Source organism: Oryzias latipes, chromosome 1 (genome assembly GCF_002234675.1).
Source record: "Oryzias latipes chromosome 1, ASM223467v1".
Lineage (NCBI taxonomy): Eukaryota > Metazoa > Chordata > Actinopteri > Beloniformes > Adrianichthyidae > Oryzias > Oryzias latipes.
The window spans coordinates 23246717-23265159 of NC_019859.2; the positions used below are offsets into that span (position 1 = coordinate 23246717).

Genomic DNA, 18443 nt, shown 5'->3' on the forward strand with positions numbered 1-18443 from the left:
TGCAAATATATCTATTTATAAATAAGAATAATTATAATGTCAAAAAGAAAGCATTTTTTTAGCTTATCATTTTATGTATTAATATTGAATGAATTAGACATCTCCATGTGTTTATAAATTCTTTCCTTTTTTTAATGGATGGAAATCAAGCAATCAATCAATATTTGTTCTTCAGGTTCTGCACAGCCTCAGTATTTCTGGTAGAGATAATAGAATTATTGACTAAGCTCTAATGTATTTGATCAAGATTCTTCTCTGAGTCACTCAGTCAAGCTAATGATGTGGCATAGAGGAGCAATATCACGACTTTTTTATATAAAGAACATGTTTTAGTAGAAGGTTCAGGTACAGTATAGTGTACCAAGTGCAATGTACAAACATGTCAGAGCATTTCCTTAAACCGTCAAAGAACGAAACAGTTTAACACAGTCCTATAACAGAATAATTAACCCAACATAACACAAGGAAATTACATTTTAAAAAGAAGAAAATAGAAAATAGAAAATAGGGGTCTGCTAACCAAAAGTAATAAAAAAACTTTAAGTAGTTTAATTGTTTTTAATCGTTTCTGGTTAAATGTACGCTTGGCGCGTCCACGTGTTAAAGAATCCTTATAGGCAAGACGCCAGACCTCACGTTGCTCCTGGTGGTTATAGGTTGGCTTCAGTGTTTGGCAGTGGAGCCGCCGTCAGTGTGGGACTGTGAATGTATGAGCACTTTAAGTCTTCTAAGAAGATAAGAAAGTGTACACCATTCGCCATTTTAAAACAATTAATGACATCTAAAAATGATATTAAAACTCAAAAGCACATATTTCCTGATTGCAATTTAGTCAAACTTTTCTTAAATTAATTATAATGGTGGCCTTAAACAAAAAAACACGACCCCAAAATGTACATAGGCTGTTTTAACAGTCAATTAGGTTGTAATAAAAAAGAATGTTTTTAACAATTTTGTTATTTTAGGTAATTTCTTATTCATAACTGTTTTTTATTTTTTAAGATAAACCCATTGTTTTGTATTTTAATTATTAAGAATTTTTTTATTCTATTTTGTTGTTCCCTAAAAAAATAAAAATAATAACAGAGCTATGAAACTCTCCTCTTCTTTATCAGTTTATCTGGACTGAAAATCAACCAGACTGCAATACTGCACTGAGGAGCTACACTAAAAATACTAAATTAAAGTCCTAAACTAAAGTACTGCACTGAAAAGCTACTGTAAAATTCAAAACTAAAATACTACATTAAAGTACTAACGTACTGCACTGAGGAGCTACACTAAAATACTAAACTAAAATACTACATTAAATTACTAAACTAAAGTACTTCACTGTAGAGCTACTCTTAAATACTAAACTAAATTACTCCACTGAAGAGCTATACGCTAAAACACTAAACTAAAATGCTACATTAAAGTACTAAACTAAAGTACTGCACCAAAGTATTACACTAAAACACTAAACTTAAGTACAATGTACTACAAAACACTACACTACATCACAATATACTACACCACAATGCACTACACCACAATACACAACTCTACACCAAATATCATGATAGAAAAGATCAGGTTTCTGTAGCAGAGGGGGTTACATGGAGAACCCCTCCTCAGGGACGGGGCACATGAAGAGGAGCGACCCCAACGATCCTCCACAGAAAGAGAAGACTTGAGGTATGATTCTGGTGTTCCTCCTCAGGAATGGATGGCTGGATCCGGCATGACTTTCAACGTAGCTGAAAGGAACCTCTATGGAGACTTCTAAATGTCAGGAACTGGTGGTGAAGGACCCAAGATGCTGGAGACCGGGCTTGGGGGCAGAAACTTAAAAAAAACAACCAAAGGAGCATCAGTAAGGTGAAAAAGTAGATGACCTGACAGTGAAGAACTGAAAACCAGGGACTTAAATACACTAAGGATCATTAATACAAATCAAGACAACTGTGGAGGATTGAGAACCAAAACGTGGTGTGACTGACAACGGCAAAAACGGCAAAAAGAGCATGACCAAAACCCAAATTTTGGGTCATGGTAAGTTGTCTTGATGTGTCAGTGTATTTAGGTATCTGCTATTCCGTTCTTCATTGTCAGGTAAATGGTGTATACTTATATAGCGCCTTTCTTCCTACAAGGACAAAGCGCTTTACAGTCACAGACCCATTCACCCAGTCACACACACACATTCACTCACACACTGGTGGCAGCTCTGCTGCCAAACACAGGCGCCCGCCTACCACCAGAGGCAAGGTGGGGTTCAGTGTCTTGCCCAAGGACACTTTGACTCATGGGCGTGCAAGGCGGGAATTGAACCTGCAATCTTATGATCATGGGTCGACCGCCCTACCGCTGCACCACGGCCGCCCCAAGGTCATCTGTTTTGTCACCTTACTGTTGCTCCCTAGGTTTTGTCATATCAATTACAAAAGAAAAAGTTGACATTTCTGCCCTGGTCTCCTGCACTTTGGGTCCTTCACCACCAGATCCTGACATTTAGAAGTTCCCAAAGAGCATGTAAACAGGGTGGGGTTGGTGGTGAACTGGAGTGAAAACACACGGAAGATGGATTGATGTGAAATCCCTGTACCTGTCCTTCTTTTCAAAGTGTAGCTTTCTCACAAATGCTGAGTGTTTCTCTGAATCTAGATCTTTTCATCTTCTTAACCACGGATGACAAAGAAGCTCCTCCAATGTGGGTCTGGTCTCTGGGAGAGGAGCCAAACAGCTTCTCAGGAAGTTCCTGCAATCTGTAAAGACGAGAAAACAGATGAAGCTGACAGATGCAGGGATCTATCCACTCAGCCAAGTGGAGAAGGTTTTCTTACCTCTAGACAGCTCCCGGCTGATTCCTAATTTCTTCCTGAGAAATGAACTTGTTGAGAAGAAACGTTTGTGGAGAACTTCATAGGTCAATACTCCCAGCTGCCACACCGTGGTGGGCCCGGCTGAATACGAGCCAGTTTGGTCAAACTCTGGGGGGATGTGAGCAACTGTTCCTGCAAAACACCCCATCAAGAAAGACAGTTAATGCCTTAGTCAGAATTGCCCTTATGGGTGGATACAGGCTGTCTGCGGGCATGCAGGTGGCCCACATGAAATTTTAAGATAGCAGACCGCTCGATGTACCCGAAGAGCCAAAATGTTCACGCGCACAGTTAGTGCAAAACTGAAGCAGAAAGCCCCTCACTCACCAAAGAACATTGTGTGATGAGCATCCTTCTCTGTCAAACAGCTGAGTCCAAAGTCGATTAGGCGAGCACGAGGGACGTTGGAGTTGGTCTCGATCAGGATGTTTTCCATCTTAATGTCCCGGTGAAAGATGTGTTTGTCCTCCAGCTCTTTTGCAGCCTGGACAAGCTGCTTCAGAATAATCTGAGAAAGACATAAAACACAGAATCCTCTGTAAAAAAAAAACCATGGAAGAAGACCTCCTCAGAAGGAGAAAGAGAAGACAAATGTGAGCAGGCTGCCATGTCAGAACCAGCCTACCTTGGTCTCTTCCTCCTCAATCCTGCTTTTCTTTTTTTTGTACGTAAACAGACACTCAGCAGGGGTCGGTCTCTCCATAACTATGATCAGCTGGTTTTCCAGGTCATAGAAATCCAGAAGAGTCACAGCAGCTGTGGTTCCCACATGTCCATCTCTTCCATCAGCCACTTTAAGCATGATGGCTACTTCAGCTGGGAGCTGCTTTCCATCATCGGCCTGAAAAATGCCAGCAAATTGTTAGATGAGTAAACGCCATAGGAGAAGCTGCACAAGAGGAGCTTCAGGTGAGCAGCAGTGACTGCAGCGGAACCTACTGGTTCTCTGAAGCACATGTTCTCAGATGAAATGTATTTGATTGCGACCTGTAAGATCCAAACAGAACCTTGGTGAGGATTTCCCTCTGGATCTGCTCATTCGAGGGCTGCTCTACCTCACACTTACTGGTAACCCATCAGCAACGCGATGGCCGGCATAAACAGAGCCACAGCCTCCTTCTCCCAGCAGGCCCTCCTTCTTGTACTTTACTGTAGAGACACACCAGATATGTTCAGTTATGACTGTGAGGAAAAAGGATTTCAACAGGATCATAATGGTCTCCTTCACTGGTTAAGAAACCTGACTATTATATTCACCTTCAAATGTGTCTCCATTGCTGATCTCTGGTTTCTCAAAAGTAGTCTTTGGAGAGAAGGTGGTTTCTTTTAAAGATATTCTCTCCTCTGGAGAACTGCTACCACCTGAAGGTGAGAAGAAGTGCAAACACGTGTTTGATGAACTAAAGCTAAAGAAAAAGTTACCCCAGAATGAAAGGATTCCTTTTCCTTCTGTGGGGCAAACATGACAGAGCGGAACTTTCAAACCTCTTCAAACAGGATTCATTTCAAGACATGGAGAGACGTGTTTGTCGATCGTAAGTAAGTGGATTACATCTACAGTTGATAGACGGGATCAGTTCTGGATCATCTCAGCATAATGAAGTGCAGAGTTCACAGTTTTTCAAAGGTGATCATTTTGAATTGACACTGTCGTTCAAGTTCCTCAACAGTCTGATGGTATTTAAAAAGTCATTTCTGTCATTTTATTCATGAACAGTTTCCTCAGAGACGGTCAGAACAGCTTCAGAAGATGGAAATCTTTAAAGGTTGCATTCAATTATTGCTTTAACTTCTTACGATCTCAGTCAAGAATTGTTGAGTAGTTACAGAAAAATAATTCTTTTAATTTAATCTTTTCTTCCAATATTTCAAATAAAATGATAACTATATAAAGTTATGGTAAAAATACAGAAACCTAGGGGTTTTTTATATTTATTAACCTTTGACAAAACTTCTGTCTGAAGTGGAATAATTGATCAACACAATTTCTGTTCCTAACAGAAGAATAATGTGTGCTCAGTGGAAGTACTAGTGTTATTTCATTGTGCAAATCATATTAAAATATATACACTTTTTAAAAATGTAAATTTTATTATGTGATTGTTTTTTTTCTTATGTTCAGGTTTTACAGTAAAAACCTGTAATTTTATGTGTGAAAATAGTTTCAATGACTGACACACAGAGCTTTGTAGAAGAGGATTTTTAAAACATTTGAACTCATACATTTTTCATTTATCCATTGAAATTTTTGACCAAATAAAGTCTTGTTTTGAAAATGTTCGTCAACATATTTCAATGCAAAATTCTTAATTTTAATGATCCTTGTGTGAGTTCGAGTTCAAACCAGCTTCCAAAGTCAAATATTTAGTGCATTTATCAGTTTGCTAACAATGAGAGGCAACAAATGGTCTAATTATCATCTCACCGCTGTCAGAGGCATCATTTGACTCTGGTTCTTGGCTGCTGGGCAGAGAGAGCCTCTTCTTTTTCCCATCAGGCTCCTCTTCAGTAGACCTTTTTTTTTTCCTTGATGTGGTCCCATCATCTTTTGAAAAGGATGGGGGTTGATGGAACACACAGCTGACATGTTCTACAAATAAAACAACCCAACAATGAGGGTTCATTTAGGGGAGATCTGAGTGATATAATGATAATGATAATAATTTATGACGATCACATAACATTTAATAGCAGAAATATTTTATGAACATCTGATAAAATTGAACATTTGTGAGTTTAAATGCTTAAATTGTAATGTTGGAAATGGAACATCCCTCAGTCTTTTATGCTGTTACTGATGGAACCTGTGCCGGATGTTGTTGTTTTTCAAAATCCAAAACGCTGATGTGATTATTCCATTTTTGAACTTTTCTTTTAAGAGTTTGAATGAATCTCTTGAGTAAAACAAACGTCCCCCTCAAACTCACGTCACAGATCTGTTTAAACATGATAAACAGCAAGGTTGACATTTCAAAAATCTGGCCGCCCAGTGTCTAGCCGCCTCTCTGACAAACCAGCTTCTTTGACGCCTGAATTTATGTCCAGCAATGTAAAAAAAAATATCACTTATGTTTTGTTTCAAGTAAAAACTAAATTGGTGTAATTTTGGAGCCAAAGTGGTTTAAAGCATTTTTTTGCATCACTGGACATCATGTGGTTATTGGTAATGTAAAATATTGGTAAATTATATTAAAACATAAAAATCTAATCACAAACATAAACTTTGCCTGAAATCTTGGTTTGTCCTGGTTTTTAAACTTGCCTTCACTGGTTGAGCTGAGATCGGCTGAATTTTCCATCATTGTTTCTTTTCGCGATTTTGACAAAACAAGACTTTTTTCAAGAAAACCGAAAAAGGAGGAGAACAAGTTTGCGCTTTGACGTCCCTGTGTCACCTGGCAGTCTGCTTATTTCTAAATACGTTGCTATAGTAATCTGTGACACCACAAAGAGGTACAACGCAGAGTGACATCCTGCGATGACCGTGTGGAGTAAAATCGATTTGAATAAAAACAATGCAGGGATGCAGCTTTTACAGCAAATATGTTTCCTTTTAAATTCAATCAAATCTCCAAATCACATGTTAAATCTTTTCAGAACCTTTTTCATGTCGTTTAATTTTCATTTTTAGACATGTTGGCATATAGCGGAGCTGGTTAGGTTGGTGTTTCAGACAAATCGTGCATTTTATGGTACAAGCACCAAATTTGGCATGAATATACCTAAGATCCCCTCTTTCCGAAAAGATTAATAAAGTTTAAACGCTTAAAGATAAACAATAGTTTAATGGCTACAAGATAAAAATCCAACATGGTGGCCATTTGTAAAGATGGCTGTCATACACTAAATTGTTTCAAAAATATTCAATGTCTGTTTGCCCCCAATATGGGCTGTTCATGCACACAATGCAACCTTCAAAATTACTACAGAATACTTTTATGGAAATTATATATATATTACATTTATATTTAAATCGTGAATTTTCCCACAATTATTTTATAATAATAACCAGCTCCACTAATATGCTCTTTTTTTATTGGTAGTTATGTGAACTTGTGTGTGCAGTCAACAATACACTTACTTTACTCAGTAGTCACCATGCCCCTCCCACTTCAGACTTCATTCTCACCTTCAAAATCCTCTCGGTGATGTCAGAGTTTACCCATCTAGACTCTATACAGTTCAACTGACCACATGACTAACACACAGTGTATTGTGGGTAGGGGTGGCTATTTTACCAAAGCAAACTCATGTGATGACACTAGAAATCTTTTACGTTTGAAATTGGACGTGTTGGTGTGGAGAAACAAACATCACATTCAGCAATGAAACACAAAACCCATTTTTCAATTTGAGGACATAAAAAATGTTGAATCCTAAAGGAGAACTGATCACATCACAGCTGTCCTTAAGTCAATTCGTTTGCTACCAGTTTAATATAAATCTAATGCAAATATACTGCTGATAGTTAAATATTTACTCTGTAACGTGGACTTTCAATACTCAGATCATCTTGTGGTTTTCAAACCCATTTTTGCTCTGGAGGTAGAACCCATAGACATTTATCACTGCACAAAGCAGCGGTGACGTCATCCATAGAAAATGCCTTACCTCTGGAAAAAAGAAGCCAATTCGTTAGCCATTTTTCCGTGGTACGGGCATCGCCATTTGGAGCCAGTCAACAGTGTTTGGTCCGAGTGGGTCTGAGTCATTATTCCAAAGAAACCACTGTCACCAATCATGAGTAAGCCTATTGGAAGTCCACACCCTAAAAGCAGATCGGGAAAATCTGTCAATCAAACTTTCGAGGTGGGGGCCATCGAGCACCAAACACCTTTCCTGAGACATCTGATTGGTCAGTTTATAACTTGTCATAAAGAAAATCTATCATGAAAATTATTAGAACTAGCAAAATATGTTAAGAAAAAGATGTCAGAGCAAGAATTGTTATCCAGACCAATAGAATGACTGAGCAATAACTGTTTATTTCTCTATAGAAGTCTGTGGGAGTTTTGGTTTCTTGGAGCCAGAGGGTACTTCCTATTTGGAACACAAGGGCGGAGGGGTCAGTATGTCCATCGCTATGTGATCCATCAGTAACCTGAACCCTGTGATGTGGGGTGAACATCCATGCCCTGCTAAATTTGGGTATTATCATTTTTTGACATTCTGTTTTTTGCGAGTTACATGAGCTGGAACCCCAAAATATTTAAAAAAAAAAAAAAAAGAAGAAGAAGAAGAAATGATTTAAATAAATTCAGCAGTTGGCCCTGAATCTATATCCTATTAAAGTTTAACTTTTTTAAATTGAATTTTGGAAATTAAGACACTTTTCTATCATTTTCAATTTTTTTGGAAAAGGTTTATATGTAGCATACTACAAAAAATCCTGTAACATGGACTCACACGTGCACACTAGTCTAAGCTTTACTTGTAGAGGAAGTCAATGCGTCTTTCCTTTTGAGCAATAATATGTGATTTTAAGTAAAGGTCTTCTATATTTTTGTTTTCAAAGTCTCCCAGTCTCAATTGGGTTTTGTTGGTCCAGCATTTGTCATCCATCGTTTATTACTTCACGTTTTGCTTGAAAGTCCAATTTTGAGACATTTTTTTAATTATTCGCCATTTTTTCAGAAAAAAAGGACTCTTATTAAACTTTTTTAAGCCATAACTGCAAAACCATTTTCACTTCTGAAAACTAAAATAAACATATATGCACATTAAGATAACCACAATAAATAGGGAGCAAACATTAAATGCAGATGAAAGTTCGTAAATATCCCACACATCAGATAAATAGGTTTGGGAAATGTGTGTCCTTTTTTATTTTTATTTTATTTTTTTATAGAAGAGCATTTAATTGACTTTTAGGAAAACACAAACAATAGAGAACACAGAAAAAAATAATACAAGCACTTGAATAAAAATTGCACTCTCTTTATGATAAATAATTTATTTAAATGTATGTAGTTTTATTTATGGAAGATTTTCATAAAAATTAAATGCACATCGTATACAACACTGTGTTGAACTTTTGCATCAATCTGTTTCTTGGCACGTCTCTTCTGACTAGTTTAACAATCAGGTCTGGAGTTTAGCTGCTGACATCAGTGGACGATGTCGACCTTTTAATCACCGTAACGTTTTGCTTTTTTTTTCATTCCATGGGAGAAGTGAACAAAAGGTTATATGAGCAATATGAATGAATCCAATCTGGTCCACCTGGTCTTCTGACAAGTTGCTCAACAGGTTGACGGCTGGTTTGAAGTAACTTTGCAACACGCCTTGCTCGAGGTAGCCAATCAGCTCTGCAATGCACTGCTGGAACCGCGCATGGAGGCTGTTCTGGGACCAGTCGCACTCACTGTCACTGAGGTGCAGGACAAGGTTGGTCAGCGGGGCGGCCTCCAGCGCTCGCAGTGCAGGGTTCAGTCGACACACGGCCATCAGGACTTTAACTGTTTGTCTGCGGCAGCCGTCATCAGTTGAGTCGAGCTGAACCAGACGCTGAGTCTCGCAGGGGTAAAGGGAAAGACGCCAGGCATTCACCCAGGGAGAGGTGAGCTCAGGCTGAGCTGTCAGGACCACGTCCCCCTCCCTCAGGATGGGCAACACAGAAATGAACAGGGGCTGATGGCAGCGTTCAGCTGCTTCTTCACTTCCAGGCCTAAAACACAACAAAAGAACACAAAACAACAAAAGATTTCTGTTAGTCACAACACTTGTAGTGATAAAAATATGTCCACAAACAGAAAGGCAGCTGCTAAGAGCAGACACACACCAGATCTCCAGTTTCAGATCTGGTCCTCCTAGAACAGGTCTGACAAGACAGTCCAAAGTGCTGCTGATTGCCGGCCAGTTCACCGTTTCCATGACCGCCTTGCTGAACATGTTCACCACCACTTCTGCAGACAGGTAACCCCCCACCAGGTATCTGTGGGACACAAGCAAAGATCCCAAATCAGTGATGCTGCAAGAAGAATTTTCAGGATTCATTTATGATGGGCGGCAGTGACTAAGGCGGTTGAGCAGGTCATCCATGGGCAAGACACTTCACCCACCTTGCCTCCAGTGTGGCTCCACTGGTGTGTGAATGTGTGTGAATGTCCCGGTGATGGTCAGAGGAGCCGTAGGTGCGAACTGGCAGCCAGAATGTCAGTCTGCCCCAGGGCAGCTGTGGCTACATCAGTAGCTTACCATCACCAAGTATGAATGAGGAGTGAATGAATAATGGATACACATTGTAGGCGCATAGAGCGTCTGGAAAAGCGCAGATAAATCATATCTATTTTTATTAAAGACAAGGAACTCAAGTATTAGGGTTTTGTAGAACTATTATGACTGTTTTTCTGTTGACGAAAGACAAATTTAAAGGAAATTAAGATACAAATTGCATTACTGTGTATTTCTTTATTCAAATCATTGTGACTCAGATGTAGATGAAAAAATGCAGTTGGAAAAACCTTTTGGGACTGACGTAGAAAAGACTCTGGGCAGGCCATCCTGCTCCACTCCATTCTGATGCATCATTTGTAGACGAATGGATCCATGTAGGTCTTTGTTTTCCTTGTCTGAGCTGGAATCTGGCTCAGAACTGCACGGCTGGATAGTTTCTTTCGATGTTTTTTGTTCCACTGATAACGTTAGGTTGAGAGTGTGATTGGCTGTAAGCTGACCCTGCAAACAAATGGATGTTGGGAAATGTGGGGGGCTTACTACGCACCAACGGTCCTGCACACTACTTAGAGGTGAATTTTTAATGAACTCCTGTCCTAGAAAACAACACAGGTTTTTAGATTTTGGTTATAAACTGCATAATCATAATTAAAAGACCACTTTGAACGCTTTTACAATAGTTAAAATGATGATTGGAGTGGGACTTTAAAAGCCAACAACCTCACAAAATGTAAATCTGAATGTAAGGACTGCAGAGTTACATGGGAATTTTTTACTGGTCAATCGTGCAGTTACTGTCCCAGTCACTGTCCCAGCAACTCCAATACTCGATTACTAAAATCTTTCCTAGAGGAAAATGTTGTCATCGGACCGTCCAGTGCAGAGAGTGTGTGAGGAGAATCTCTTCCCCTAAAATCATGGCGTCAATGGCGTGTACTTATTTAGCACTTTTCTACCTTCTTCGAATGCACAAATTGCTTTACAGTCATAGTCCCATTCACACACACATTCCCACACTGATGGCGGCTCCGCTGACGAACCCTGGCGCCAACCTTCCAAGGTGGGGTTCAGTGTCTTGCCCAAGGACACTGCAATCTTCCGATCAGTGGTTGACCGCCCTACCACTGCACCAAGGACGGCTCAAAAAGGCTTCAAGCTGCAGGGGAACCAGCAGAAATGCATGGTCTACTACGCTAACCACCTAAACATGCACACAACATGATGGAAGTCAGATGAGATGACAGTAAAGGTGCATGTTATGATCCATCATGAGCTTAAAGTGAATGTGAACCAGAAGCTTCATCCAGCAGAGAACCGCCGAGGCTCGTTTCTCCCAAAGGCATGTCTGGATGATGGCTGTTAAGAAAGCCAGAGGCTGGACTCTCTGGACTCATGTGGAGCCAGGACCGCCCCGGTGCAGCATGCTCCAGAACTGCTATGCATGTGTGTACCAGCATGTCGGAGATCCGAGTCTTAAAACAAACTTCAAATTTATTGTTTTCTAAAAAATCAGGGTTAATCAGCATAAACAGAAACAACGGTGAGTCGAACATTTTGCCACAAAATTAAATGCAAGAAATTTTCATTTTAACCCTACGAAAACTGTGTTTTTTTTCCCTTTTTAGCAAACATTTTATTAAATGGTAAAATGGTAAACAGTAAATGGTGAACTTTGATTCTTCTTCATAAATACCTACAGTGAAGAGAAACAATAAAATAAACGACATAATAAATCAGAAATAAACTAATTCATCTGTTAAAGCTAACAAACCTTAAAACTTTGGACTAAAGAAAATGGTTTTCTTTGAGTGAGCATACAAACTGTGCATGCACGTGTGTGCACACCCGTTACGTTACATGTAATACTGGTTATCAGCTGCTCTGCCCTCAAACTTTGGAACTCACTCCCCCAAAATATCAACTCAACTCAAACCACACTTGTCTAAACTCACTCACTACAGTTTTTCACTGTTGCTGTTACTTTAGGAATTTACCACCTGTGATACTTTGGCTTTTTTTGTTTAATCTTGTTTTAACTGTACAGTGACCTGAAGGGCCCTTTAAATTAAAAGTATTATTATTATAAATGCTCATGGTAAAAATGAATCACAACCTTTGGGCTACAGCTCCCTCATGTGGTAAACTCTGTTTTTTGTTTGTTGGATTTTTCTCGTCATCCCATCAAATCAATGAATGTGAATCACTGTCATGTTTGCACACATTGAAAATGCAAAACTTGATTTCTTTAGTAAGCCCTTTCTGAAAAACAGAACGAAAAACAAAAAAGGGCCTACAGCTGTAGGATGAGAGGAGGAATTTGGGTCTGAAACTGAGAGTGATGGCAAGGAAGCCTCTGGTCAACAGAAACTGGAGCTTATCAGATAAGAAGCACCATTTAGAAATCCAGTGAACACAAGCAAAACTTCTCTCAGGAACTGAATTAATTGAAAATATATTTGAACATGGCCTCCCACCGGAGATAAAGTTTCAGCAAAAAAAAAACGTCATTTCGAATCGAACATCTTGAAGGTGTTAATCATTTTGAGGTCAATTTAAGCAGTTTAAGCAGTCAAAGTGATTCCCATCTTATATTTCCCAGTGAAATAAATGAACAATCCTAATCTGATTAGCTGGTCACATGTTATAGGCTGGTGAGCTATTTATGTGACATTGGCTGCTTGTAGAGGCTTTGAAATCCTTGTATCACTTTTGGAATTAGCGGAGCGAATCTTTGATTAGCAGCAGACGGAACGTGCCACTCGACTGAATGCTGCCTGAATCTGAGACACATGTCAGCTGCATGAACAGCTAAGTCTTTGAACGGTGAAGTGACAGGAAGCTTCTGGAAAAACAATGGAGACAAATAAACGTCTTTTAACTCAGCTGGGAGAAGGATCTCGATTGGAGAAAAGATTTGTGCTGTTGACCTTGTCTCGAATGGCGATGGAGCCAAAGTCCCCAGCTGTCATTTCAATCACTTCCAACGTGTAGCTAATGCTCATTCAATCAGCTAAAGTTCTTGATAAACCGTCTATCTTTCAGAATCACTGTATAATTTCGAGTATTTCATCAACATTATGCCTTTCTCCTCACAATGTTGTTGTCGTTGTTCACCTTTCGGCATATGTACCTCAATTAATATTGTGAAAAACTCAGTGGATGTCAGAAAGACAGTGATTCGGGATAAGGAAACAATTGTATTGGGGTGATAGACCAACCTCCCCCTGCAAAAGAGTGCAGACGCTTTTTCCCCTGCTCCTGCCGCTTCCTGCTTTATTTGCTTTTTAATCATTTAATTAATCATTTTTAATTATTTTACTTCATCCACAACTCCTGGAATATCAGACTGGTCCTTTTTTGTGACTTCCACCTATACAAATCAATATTTTTACGTCTGACAAGCCAGCGACATGTCCGGAAGAGGAAGAAAAACAAACTCCCACTGTGAACGCTGTCGGATTTACCAACAAGAAATAAAAGAGCTACAAACACGGATATTTACTTTGGAAACTGAAATGGACTTCACAAGACCCTTCCAGTAACATCGGGTGGTAAGAAGCCCACTCTTACTACAAATGAAAAGAATAACAGTGACATAGACCTGAGTGATGTTGTGTCCTTTCCAAAACTTTGTGTGGAGGAACTCTGTGTTAAGCCAAAGCGTAAAGATGACAGAACATCCGAAATAAAGCTCACAAACAGATTTTTACCCCTAACACAATGTGATGTTAAAGAACAAAGTGAAATTGGACCACAGAATAGGAGTCATAATGTTGGAAACAAAGCACAGGCAGAAAGAAAATCTGTGCCAAACGTCAAGGTCAGAGATACGCTGCTGCTTGGAGATGGCGCTATCAGTGGAGTCAGCCACAGAAGAATGCAAACTTTATGTTGCCCAAGTTCTACTGTTCCAGTGATTACAGGACTCTTATCTAAAGTCTTGTACCAAGGAGTCAAACGAATAATCATCCATGTAGGTGCTGTCGATATCAAAAAAGAACAATCTGAACTTTTGAAAAAAGACTTCATCAAGTTATTTGAAGAGATTGACAAAGTAGAGGTTGAAGCCTTCATCAGTGGACCTCTACCTAACATCGATGGGGTGTCACTCAAGTTCAGCCGTCTGTTTCAGCTGAACAATTGGCTCTCCAGAGAGTGTGCTTCCAGAGGATTCTATTACATTGAGAACTTCAATACATTCTGGAAACGAAAGGACCTATTCATGGGAAGAGGCCCACACCTGAACAAAGGTGGAGCAAGAGAGTTAGTAAAGAACCTCCTCCACGCTCTGGGGCATAGAGGCCAAGGCCCTGAAAAGGCAGTAAGGAAGGACCGAGCCAGTGTCCCAGGAACCACAGCACAACGGCAACAACAACAACAACTACCTCCACCACCACCATCGGTCAAAGACTTGGATCCGGCAGCACCAGCACCACAACCACCTCCATCTAAGGACTCAGCTGCACCAGCATCACAACAACCACCGCCAGCTAAGGACCCAACCGCAGAACCACAACAACAACCACCAGATTTGGCCCCAGAAATACCACCGTCTGACCAGCTGTGGTCGCCCCCTGCTACATCTACTCCCAGTGAAGACTCACTTTCCTTTTCATCCCCCCCACTTTCACCCATGGCCCTACCTAGCCATTTTGATAGCCTCATTAAGTCAGGAATTAAGATGGCTCCCCTAACACCTGTGAGCCTCACACCACACAGGAGCTCTCCTACCCCTCCAGCACTCCCTCCTTATCCTTCACCCAAAGTCCCTCCAACACGTCCTTCATCCAAAGCCCCTCCAACGCGCCCCCTCCATCGTTCACCCAAATCCCGTCCAGCTCCCGCTCCTCCTGGTCCAACACCCAAACTACCCTCAACTCGACCTCCCCTGCGCGCCTCTAGACGTGCTATCCCCCAGAGCTAGGATGAAACGGGCCCCCAGTGTCCTAGGAAAGGTTATGTCAAACTGGGACCCTGTGATGAACAGCTTCCTTCTGGTGCTATACCTGTAGTTGCACCACGTAGAATGCAAAAAAGGGCAGTTAGACTGTCCAATCAAAGAAATCTAGTTCATATCCCCAGCAAGAAGGTTTCGACCAGTCCCAAGGAAACTAATCTCAAACTTGCTGCACTCAATGTCAGATCTTTATGCAACAAATCATTTTTAATCAATAATCTTATCTCTTCTTTTAATCTTGATTTTATGTTTTTAACTGAAACATGGCTTGACAAAAACACAGGAAACATAGTTCTAGTAGAAATCAACTCCCCCCAACTACAAACATGTATCAGAAATACGAGAAAATAAAAAGGGTGGAGGCGTTTCTGCACTGTTTAGAGATAATATTGCAACCCGCAGAATATCATTTGGTGTGTTTTCATCATTTGAGTATGTGTGTCATGATTTGAACTTGTCTTGTTTTTGGTCCTTGTTCTGTCTTGTTTCTGTTTCCTGTTTTATTTTGAAAGTCTCCTGTCTTGTCTGTTTTCTTGAGTTTTACTTCCTTTGGTCCCCATCAGCCCTGATCGTGTCCACCTGTGTCTTGTCTGCCCTGTCTGTATTTAAGTCTTGTCTCTGCCTTCCTCCTGTGTTGGTCCATTAGTTATTCCTGTCCTGGTTGTCCTTGTCATGCCATGTTCCTCGTTTCTTGTTCCACGCCACAGTGAGTTTTGTTTAGTTTTGTCATCCTGCTCTGCAGCGCCTTTTGTTTGTTCATTAAACCCTCTAGACTCTGATCCTCATGCCTCCACCTCTGCGTCTGGGTCCAACCGGCTCTCGAGCCACCCTGCACCTTGACAGAATGGACCAACCATACTTTCTGGACCCAGCAGAGCGGGACATGAAGCTACTAGAGGCCTACTGCCAGGAAGCAGAGCGTACGAGGTCTTACTGGGTTTTTGACCAGGCCCAGTTTGCCTCGTATGCCTGGAGTGGGAGCCACCTGGACTTCACAGGGAGCCGTCTCGCCATGAGGGGGGGTCGTCGTCGCCGTCGTCCCCGCCGTCCCCTTCAACCTCCCCTTCCTGTTCCGGAGGTGGTCCGGCACGCACCACAACCCCTTCCAGTGGTGGTCCCGGATGCCCTCCAGCCCCTTCATGTTCCGGAGGTGGTCCCGGACGCACCACAACCCGCTCCAGTGGTGGTTATGGACGCACCCCGACCCGTCCCGGCTCCCAGGGGGTTGCCGCCTGCACCCCGACCCGTCCCGGCTCCCAGGGGGTTGCCGCCTGCACCCCGACCCGTCCCGGCTCCCAGGGGGTTGCCGCCTGCACCCCGACCCGTCCCGGCTCCCAGGGGGTTGCCGCCTGCACCCCGACCCGTCCCGGCTTCCAGGGGGGTGCCGCCTGCGCCCCGACCCGTCCCGGCTTCCAGGGGGGTTCCGCCGGAACCCCGACCGGTCCCCACTTCCGGCTCCACGCCTGACCCGCCTGAGCTCGGCTTCACGCCTGACCCGCCTGAGCTCGGCTTCACGCCTGACCCGCCTGAGCTCGGCTCCACGCCTGACCCGCCTGAGCTCGGCTCCACGCCTGACCCGCCTGAGCCTGACTGCTGGCCCGACCCGCCTGAGCCTGACTGCTGGCCCGACCCGCCGGAGCCTGACTGCTGGCCCGACCCGCCGGAGCCTGACTGCTGGCCCGACCCGCCGGAGCCTGACTGCTGGCCCGACCCGCCGGAGCCTGACTGCTGGCCCGACCCGCCGGAGCCTGACTGCTGGCCCGACCCGCCGGAGCCTGACTGCTGGCCCGACCCGCCGGAGCCTGACTGCTGGCCCGACCCGCCGGAGCCTGACTGCTGGCCCGACCCGCCGGAGCCTGACTGCTGGCCCGACCCGCCGGAGCCTGACTGCTGGCCCGACCCGCCGGAGCCTGACTGCTGGCCCGACCCGCCGGAGCCTGACTGCTGGCCCGACCCGCCGGAGCCTGACTGCTGGCCCGACCCGCCGGAGCCTGACTGCTGGCCCGACTCCACGCCCGACTCCACGCCCGACTCCACGCCCGACTCCACGCCCGACTCCACGCCTGACGACTCCACGCCTGACGACCCCTCCACGCATCTCATGCCGGACCTGCCTCGCCGGACGGCGCGGACCCCCGGCCGTCCTCCGGACCTGCCTCGCCGGACGGCGCGGACCCCCGGCCGTCCTCCGGACCTGCCTCGCCGGACGGCGCGGACCCCCGGCCGTCCTCTGGACTCTTGTGCCCGTCGAAGTTTATCCTCCGGGGCCCCCCCCTCATGTGACTTTTGGAACCTCGGAGCGGTTCCTTGAGGGGGGGGTACTGTCATGATTTGAACTTGTCTTGTTTTTGGTCCTTGTTCTGTCTTGTTTCTGTTTCCTGTTTTATTTTGAAAGTCTCCTGTCTTGTCTGTTTTCTTGAGTTTTACTTCCTTTGGTCCCCATCAGCCCTGATCGTGTCCACCTGTGTCTTGTCTGCCCTGTCTGTGTATGAATTGTGCTATACAAATAAACTTGCCTTGCCTTGCCTTGCCTTGCCTATGTGTTTTCTAAAGAATGGTTTCACTGAGTACAGTGTGTCTTACTTATTGGGCCCAAAACCAAAACCTTCTAAATGAAAAACCTTTTCAATGTGGCATCAATTTCAACATTCTGTAGGGATACAAAGCTGATTTTCCCAGTCAGTCATTCCAAGTTCATCATTCAAACAGTAATCAACACACAATGTCGCTTAATGGACGAGCAGTTTCACCTGGCCATGGCACATCTCCGGGTGGGTATTAGGCAGTCAGATGTTAAAAGGGGAACTTGGTGTGTCTCAAAGTCTCAAACAGACTTGCATCAAGACACAGAACAACTGTGGGAGATTTTGACAGATCCAGGAAGGGAGCCCCACCGGCAACAGACCAATAATGACCAGTACCTAAAAGACCACTCAGACATCAATTTGCAAATGCTACACAGCTGCTGGCCTGTTTACCAGATGTGAGGGGTATAAGGGTTTCCAGACAAACCATTCACAACCAACTCCACCACTTTAACTAAAATGCCAAACAACCGTTGCAGGTGACTCCACTTAGACATTTGTTTAGATGCAGAGAGTTATACTGCATTCATTTGCCGTTGGAAGATTTGTTGTTTTTCCAACATTTATGTGTATTTTCTGAGTTGGACAATCATTTTTCCGATCATTCCAACTCCACATGATCACAGCATTTCTCTAGGTTTGCCCTGAGCAACCCAGTCTTGCCTATGGATAAATCTATGTATTACACGTTTTGGAATGAGACTGGCTGCCCTGAGGGACATCATTCCATTGTTACTATGCGTCTTTGCTCCAAGACGGTTCCCCTTAAATGGAAACAAATCTTTCACAGGCATCAATGCGTCAATGTTTTCTGAGGCAAAAACAGGCAATTGATCACTTATGTCACTGAATAATAGACCT

General features: G+C 43.0%; 2 protein-coding genes across 2 annotated transcripts; both read right to left on the reverse strand.

Moving 5' to 3' along the window:
* Positions 1–1102: 1102 nt before the first annotated feature.
* Positions 1103–6823, reverse strand: LOC101167931 (serine/threonine-protein kinase pim-2-like). Its single transcript, XM_023958579.1, has 10 exons — positions 6127–6823; positions 5290–5454; positions 4122–4226; positions 3931–4013; positions 3804–3851; positions 3490–3705; positions 3192–3372; positions 2826–2996; positions 2588–2747; positions 1103–1827 (listed from the first exon to the last, which is right to left on the reverse strand). Exons 1-9 carry the CDS (start codon positions 6164–6166, stop codon positions 2653–2655), a joined length of 1104 nt encoding a protein of 367 aa, XP_023814347.1. The 5' UTR covers positions 6167–6823; the 3' UTR covers positions 1103–1827; positions 2588–2652.
* Positions 6824–8779: 1956 nt separating this feature from the next.
* Positions 8780–17869, reverse strand: LOC105354629 (mitochondrial dynamics protein MID51-like). Its single transcript, XM_023958582.1, has 2 exons — positions 17748–17869; positions 8780–9798 (listed from the first exon to the last, which is right to left on the reverse strand). Exons 1-2 carry the CDS (start codon positions 17753–17755, stop codon positions 8997–8999), a joined length of 810 nt encoding a protein of 269 aa, XP_023814350.1. The 5' UTR covers positions 17756–17869; the 3' UTR covers positions 8780–8996.
* Between the last annotated feature and the right edge of the window lie 574 nt (positions 17870–18443).